The 7,888-nt window shown below is 50.1% G+C and overlaps 1 protein-coding gene across 4 annotated transcripts; it reads right to left on the reverse strand.

Moving 5' to 3' along the window:
* Positions 1-333: 333 nt before the first annotated feature.
* Positions 334-7,065, reverse strand: YBEY (ybeY metalloendoribonuclease). Of its 4 annotated transcripts, none has more exons than XM_032946581.2 (4): positions 5,851-7,064; positions 4,846-5,034; positions 3,768-3,836; positions 334-2,323 (listed from the first exon to the last, which is right to left on the reverse strand). In XM_032946581.2, the coding sequence occupies exons 1-4, from the start codon at positions 6,109-6,111 to the stop codon at positions 2,237-2,239; spliced, it is 606 nt and encodes a 201-aa protein (XP_032802472.1). In that variant the 5' UTR covers positions 6,112-7,064; the 3' UTR covers positions 334-2,236. The 4 variants fall into 4 exon arrangements, with proteins under 4 accessions (XP_032802472.1, XP_032802474.1, XP_032802473.1 ...); XM_032946583.2 differs by having other exon boundaries at positions 4,936-5,034; positions 5,851-7,063; XM_032946582.2 differs by having other exon boundaries at positions 4,879-5,034; positions 5,851-7,059.
* Positions 7,066-7,888: the final 823 nt, after the last annotated feature.

Genomic DNA, 7,888 nt, shown 5'->3' on the forward strand with positions numbered 1-7,888 from the left:
CGTAAAGAATCGGAATTTGTATTTAGACCGCAGGAGGAATCCGATGCGCTCTAAAGCTCTTTTTTGTGACAGGTGTCAAGTATGGGGGCAGGTTTTCTCACTCCCCCTCGCCGCAGCCTCGGCTCACTCACACGTTCTACTTAATTAAATAGACCGGGGGGGGGGGGGGGTCAGGCATTTGTGACGAGGGGGGGTTGAGAAATGTGACGTCACATCAAAATGCGCAACTTCAAATAAATATAAACACATTCTACTTAATTAAATATACTTTTTTATATTTTCTCCTACATCAGAGTGCAGCGCCACCTTAAATACGCACTACAATGACAATAGTTTAAAGCGATTTGAAGCATGTTTTATTTGGGGGGGGGGGGCAGAGCTTTGTGACGTCATATTTGGGGGGTCTTACTTTTTGTGGCGCCGTGTGACGGGGGTCAAAATCGTCCAAAATCGCGTGACGTCATTTATGGACGGCCCCTAAGGCCCACTGCACTGCGTAGCTCTTATGCAGAAGTGACTTGGCCAAAAATCATAGTTCAATGAAGTGGCTGATCATTTGGAAATGTATGGTTGCCAAATACTATAAACGAATGTTGATTCTAAATGTGGCGGGGAAAACCGGAAAACTGGAGGACCGAAAAATCCACACGGCCATGGGGAGAGAGGCATGCAAACTCCAAATATATACAGCTGACGTCAGGGTCAGGATTGAACCAACTGCACACCAGGCGAGGGAGTTCACATCTCGCCACCGTGGCACACACCCATGTAAACACCTGGGGGGCGACTTGGGGAGGCCTTCATCCAGCAGTGGATCAATGATGGCTGATGATAATTAGCAGGATGCATTTGTGATACGCTCCTAAATTCCAAGGAATGCAATATTGAAACAATCATTGGCGTTGTTGTAGACAATTACAAAATAACTGCAGACAGCTCCACACACATCCATCCCTCCATACAAAATAAATGCATTCTTAGACGCATCCCATTAGCGGCACTGCCTCCTTCAGGGAGTGCATTATTTCAGCAGCACTTGTTCAACGCAAGCACGAATCATAATCTTCATTGATTCCGCAGGACGAATCCAATGAGCTATGACGCTCTTTTCACAGATGTCCAGTAGGGGCGGATTAACAAGTTATAACAATAACAAAAAACGACAGGAGTGCAAAGTATAAACTCTGGACCGGTTTTAGACCAGTTTTGACATTGTCTCATCAGCAGAATCAGGTTTCCTGGTGAACTGCCAAATGTTTATAGACTAGGACCCTCTCCTCCAATGGTTACTTTGTTTTATGTGTTCAGCAACGTCCATAATGTATTCAGTATTTACAATTGAGTTCCAAACCTGAATGCAAATTGTTAGACCTTCAATAGTGCTGCTTGTTGCTGGTCACTTGCCATTATAGAACTTTGTGCCAGTCCTCAGCAATTGATTTAAAACAAAATTTATACCGTCAATTTGGTATTCATGCTCTCATTGTTACAGCGTAAGGCTATCACAAAAGAAGGCGCTGCTCTGTTTCACAGTCTGTGGTCACTTCACAGTAGGGAGCGATGTTGCTGCTGTTGTTTTTGCTTGACTTGCATCCCACTGGGATTTTTTGCACACAGCGTTGGTGTACGGTGCTTTTTTCAGGAATATTTTGCTGTTTTTTTTCATGGATTTTCTGTTTGCAGTCATATAGTCACTTTAAGATGTTTTCTTGTTCGTGTTTTTGTTTTTTTGTTTGTTGTGGTTGCACCCGATTCAAGAGCCAAATGGCTCACAGGGCTATACCAAAATAAATAAACTGAAATAAAACTGTGTGTAATCCCAATTGGTTAATTTGCGATGTCATTTTTTTGAATTTGGACCAAAATGCCAGCACACAATGGCCTCCCCGTCTCAAATTACGACAGGGTATCTTTACCGTCCACTCTGAAGCAGATGACGAGTGGTATTTTACGGTTCATACACACAATGCAGTATTAATGATGATGGCCTACCGGATTGGAACTACAAGCCTCTGTAATAAGCGGCGAACTTGCTAACTCTGAGCCACGTCACCATCCCAAAAGTTCGAGAGGGGCTTCCAGGGTAACGAGGTAGTTGCCAAAGTCATTGTCCGGAGGCTGGCATGGTAGAGCGTGGAGAGGTAGTGAGGCTGACATAGCAGAGCGTGGTAAGGTTCTTGAGGCATCTCTAGAATGTTGTGCCACCCGCAGCTCGAGCAGGTTTCGACGGTGGGAGTCAGAATGTCCCAGCTGTGAGAGGCGCGAGCGTGATGCCTGTGTTGCGGCCGTATTCCAACAGCACCTCACTCTCCTTCTCGTACATCTGCAAGCACAATCGCCAACATTTGCCACTTTATTATTACACAGCTCGTCTCAAGACTTTTTTAGGGGGTCCTGCTGAGTTTCCACTGTAGGGAGTGATGTTGCAATGTATAATTCCAATTCAATAAATTTCAGGAACATTTTCAGCATTGGATTTTTTTTTGTAGATATGGTAGGAAAGAAGAGGACCCGGAGGAAAACCATGCAAACAAGGACACATGCAATCTCTACAAGGCCCCCGAGTCAGGACTCCAACCCAGTCCCTTCTTGCTGTGAGGCATGAGCGTTACCACTGCGTCATCGCCGCCCTGCCGCCCATGGTTGATAGGACGGATACAGAACTGCTTCCTCACAGTCACTGCTGGTGGCAGGGCCTCCACGAGAGACCGATCTGAAGGGTATTGCTCTGTTCTTCTGGGCCGTTCAGGCGCTCTGGAAGAGATAGGAGGTAACCAGGGCCGTCTATAGGGAGATAGGGGACCCGGGGCAAACCCCACTGTGTTGGGCCAGCGGATGCCTTAAAACTAAACGGTAGGTATTACATCTGACAGCGTGACATCGAAGCGTGGTGTCCCCCCAAAGTGCGGCGCCTGGGGCGATCGCCCCGATTCGCCACCGCACCTGACTTGCCGATCGAATAACTGTGGTGCACACCCAACTGCCATGCCAGGAGACTGAATCGACATTTTTCACGTCTTCCAAGATCACCGAAAAGCCACTTCCTGTGAATTAAACGATTACTGATCACGATGTGTTATTGATGTAGCAACCTCACTTTACTCCGGGGCATTTCATAGGATTGTGCATGTGATCTTAAACAAGTGAAAGGGCACCCCCAGTGGCAGTGGAGGGGCACAAGGTGACTCGGAGGGCCTCGCCTGCCAATGGGTATGAGTCCACCACGAGTACCAAGCGCTAGCTATAAAACCACTTTGGAACAGAAGGTAAAGTTGAGTGTATTTGAGGCAGGAAGGCTATCGGCATTATGGTAGGGGTCAGAGAGCTGGACCCTCGGTAGCTAGGAAAGAAGTTGTCATGCATTGGATCCCAGGTGACTGAGCCAGATGCTAGGAAGCTAGGAGAAGAAATGCACAAGTCGGGAAGAGAACATGGCAGGTGAGTGTTGTAGTTATGATAACGCAGCAAGGGGGAGTGCCAATTGCCGAGACAGGCAGAGCAGTTGGTGGGAGACTGTCAGGCCAGCTCTGTGGGTCACTGTGAGAATGTGGGTCTCTGTGAGTCTACGGCTAGATGGTGAGATACTGTCAGAGCAGACCTCACCTGAGGGATCTGGCGGAGGCTAGAGAGTGTTGGAGGCATTGGTGACTCTGGCTATCATGGCACCTTGATCTTGAGTGGCAGCGTAGCACAGAACGTCCACTAACGCTCTCTCAGCGAGCACACGCAGCACCAGCCTGATCTCATGTACATGCACAGTACCTCACCTGCTTCCAATCGGCCATGGTATCGTGGGTGTAGCCCAGTAAATGGCACATGCCATGTAATAAAGTCACCTGCGAGGGCACACGACACATACTAATCATCGTTACACGCGCAAATAGTTAACGATGACTACATATTAGTGTAATGCTTGTTAAGCCAGGAAAGCCTTACTGAGTCTCAAACTCTTTCAGGAGGGTCCTGCTAAGTGTTCACAGTATGGGGGGTGATGTGGCTTTCTTTAATCTTCTTAGAGAAATTTGAGATGCAATATTTATCATTTGCCAAATTTTGGATGACACCGGCAGACGATGACCTGCGTTTTTAGAATTAAATCACGGGATCTTTGACTTCCACTGTGCAGGAAACGGTGCATGGTGTTTTTTTTATTAATCCAGACCGCAGTATTAACCAGGGTGACCGCCATCATTCAACTACAAACTCTCCAACAAGTGACGAACGCGCTACCCCTGCACCAGTGGTAACGCTCGCGCCTCAAAGCAAGAAGTATCTGGATTTGACTTTCAACTCTGGCGCCTTGTGTGGAGTTTGTATGTTCTGCCCCTGTTATGCATTAATTTTCTGAGTCTCAAGTTTTTTTCCCATAGCTAAACGGACAAAAATTCAATTGGTATTGGCTAAACATACAAATGCTGAGAAACTGCAATTTACCAAATTTGGAATTACACAACAGCAACATTGCCCCTTGCTGTAAAAACTTGGCAGGAAACTCTGGAAAAATACGTGGTATGCGAAGTACATCGTATCTCGCCAAACTTTATCGGAATTTTTTTTCTGAATGCGTTTTTTGCTTAACACGGCACTTTTCAGGAATACATCTACCTCTTCAAGTACTTACAGTACTTGATATGATTGGCTCTGTTAGTTGGCGGAGGCCATAGCTGAATATTGGCTTTAATGTACTAGCCCACAGCTAACTATGAATCATAACAGTAGTCCTCGTGGTGAGCACGCGTTGTGAGCCCTGGTGGTGAGTGCACGTCGTGAGTCATGGTGAGTGCGCGTGGTGAGTCCTTGTCGTGAGCCCACGTGGTGAGCACGCATGGCTGGTGCTCGGCGTACTTGGGGAGTCCGCCTGGCCGGAGTCTCGCTCACCGTGAGCGCATCATGGAAACGTTCTCCTGCACGCAGGCTCTGCTGGATGTAGCTCACCCCCAGGTACACATCCCCCAGGTTCACGTCCCCCAGAGAGTCCATCAGAGAGTCGTCCGCGCCGTCCTTGGCTTCCGGCAACACCCCTGGAGCCACGACCTACGGGGACACCCGAAGGGTTTGCAAAGTTGACAGCCAATCAGCCCTCCGGGGGTTGAGGGTCAATAAAATAAGTTCCACTTTTTGCGGCGAGTCAATTGCCAGCTGAGCTACATACAGACTCGCCCCTGCCACGTGAACGTGTAATTCCATGGCTACCACTGAAGGACTGTTAAATACAGTAGACTCTCGATTATCCGCGCTGACAGGGAGGACGGCCACGGATAATTCAAAATCGCGGATAATCCAAAAATACAAATTTTCCGCGGATCTGTGCAAAAACTAACGATCGACTGATCAATGTGCGTGCTCAGTGATAACACTTTCCTGCTTCCCCGCAGAAGAGTCCGCCCACTAAGTGGATCGCAGAGCCACGCCAATCAACATCAGACCCCACCTACTAATGTAAAGATCTGCACCTACTATACTGGAGGCGATCACGTGGAATTTTGTATTAACCGGAGCACATTTGTTTAGTTTAAGCACGTGACTTGTAAAAAACATTTCCAAGAATAGCAATGTATAACTTTTTAGATTATTCATTTGGGCTTAAAGGAAAATCCATGAGTTATTCATTCATGTCAAAATCTCAGGTGCGCGGTTAATCCGCAAATCGGAGAAACGGCACGCAGATAATCGAGCTTTACTCATTTGAGCAGCAATCACTTTTGACTGACAATGTGAGTGACGTTCTTTCAGCCAGTGGTTTGAATGAATGAATTACATCACACCCATGATTGTAAACAAGATATGACGTCACCCCGGCAATGTGGCGAGAATACCAAACATGAACGAACGATTCCACCGGCGCGGCACCTGCGCGTAGGGGAAGGCCAGCACATCAGTGGCGCGGTCTTCCCCGCGGTAGTGGAGGTTGAGGTTGCGGATGCGACGCGAGGAGACGCAGAGTGCGGAGAGGAGGAGGCGACGGGGAGGTGGAGGAGGCGCCGAGCGGCCAGTCACAAGCAGCACGCGCAGCAGCAGCTCCGCGTCGCGCCGCAAACGCGAGCGGGACACGGGCACCAGGGCCTGCGCGTTACGGATTAGCACACTCATACCACCACTAACTACCGCCATAACTAAACTAATTGCACGACCACAACTATCGCAACCAACTACCAATACAACTCACCACTAACTACCACCGCCTAACCACGGCGCTTGTGCCAGGCTAAGTGCACTTCGAGGCCACTTGAGGTGTCCGGAGGCTCGCTGCTGGCAGGAATTTCACGGAACAGACCGTGCAGGTGCCGTGGGTTGACTGGCAGATTTAGGCGACGGGACAGACCGCGCGTTTCTTTAAGAAACTAAGTACCTCTAGCACCACCAACTTGTACCATTACCACCACAGCCTCCATTCCCAGGCCGCGGTGCTCGATGGGGGCCGCTGGGTGCCGCGGTGCACGATGGGGGCCGCGGTGCACGATGGGTGCCGCGGTGCTCGATGGGGGCCGCGGTGCTCGCGATTCGCCGCGGCGCATTCGGCGCTCCCCGGGAACGGCCCAGGCAAAGGGGCCCCTTAACACGTCGAGCAGCGGCACAGCAACATTCAGCACCGTCTCATCCCGCAGATGTTACTGCAGGCGGCAGGGTGGTGCACATTGTGACAACAGAACGCTCGGTTCTGGGCAGCGAGGGAGCGGTAGTGAGACGTTAAAGCCGCGAGCGAGCCGGCGCAAGTGCGTGAGCGACCCCCTCCGGTTCGAAAACACGCCGTGTACCATTGTAATATCCCAATGCCGAAAAATATACTTGCAGATTATGTACTCAAAATTGATCAAAGACAAACAAACCCCCGTATAGCCTTAACAGAATTTTGGGGCAAGTGCTGTTATAGCGAGCATCTATGAAGGCCGCGCACGGCACGCGAGGGGGTGGGTGGCCAGAACCACGCCCGGCCGCCTTTGTCTCCCTCGTGGTAATCTTTTTACACATCACACCGGGTACTCAATTGAGGCTCAGTCGACCTAGGTGCTACTCGCTAACAGCACTTGCCCCAGCAGTCTGTTAAGACTAAACGGAGGATCTTTTTCCATGTATGTGCACGAACACCCGCGTTGGGAGACACGATATTATGTGGGGGCTGACGCCCGCCTCCCCGCGCCAGCGCCCTCTGAGGGACATCGCTAATTGGCTGGCTTACCACCGCCCGGGGTTATCTCTCACACGTACGCCACAAAAACGAACGCGGTGGCGTGCACGCGCGCGCCCCTGCAGGTGCGTGTTTTTCACAAAGGCCGGCGCTAATAAAAAGATACGGCGGCGGTATGAATATGCACGCGTACCTCCCGAGTGATTAAGCTTTAGTTCAGAGTATGCACCGATACTCGGAACTAAAGTTTATCAACGGCGCAAATACACACTACCTGGAGGGGGAATATTTCGCGAGGAGAGCCTAGCCTAACTCTGCCTATGAACCCAGTTACACAAAGGTCCTACCACGTACCTTGAAGCTAAGTCGGAGGGAGGAGGACGAGAGAAGACTTGACCTATCACTGTCTTGCAGCAGCACTCTCTGGCATCACACGGATGCTGTGAGCGGCTCAAATAGGCAGGACGGCAGGGAGAGGGTCTTGACCGCCAAGAGGTTTGAAGACAAGAGAACGAAAATCGTCTGGGGCCCCCCTTTTTATTCTCTAAACTTCAAAGACCCAGGGTGATGTCATACCACGCAGCCAATCGTGCACTTACCTGCGCCCTCGCGCTCTTGTTTCTTCCTTTCTACCGTGGCTTAATCCCCTCACTTCAAAGGGCCTGGGATGGCGTTTGTCCCGCGCGACCAATTGTGCACCTTCCTGTGGTTACGGCCCCCTTGTTACCACGTCTTTCTTCGCGTGCCACAGCGGCAGCGCCG

Source organism: Petromyzon marinus, chromosome 4, assembly GCF_048934315.1.
Source record: "Petromyzon marinus isolate PM22_M1 ecotype Great Lakes invasive population chromosome 4, UKy_Petmar_22M1.pri1.0, whole genome shotgun sequence".
NCBI classification, from domain to species: Eukaryota; Metazoa; Chordata; class Hyperoartia; order Petromyzontiformes; family Petromyzontidae; genus Petromyzon; species Petromyzon marinus.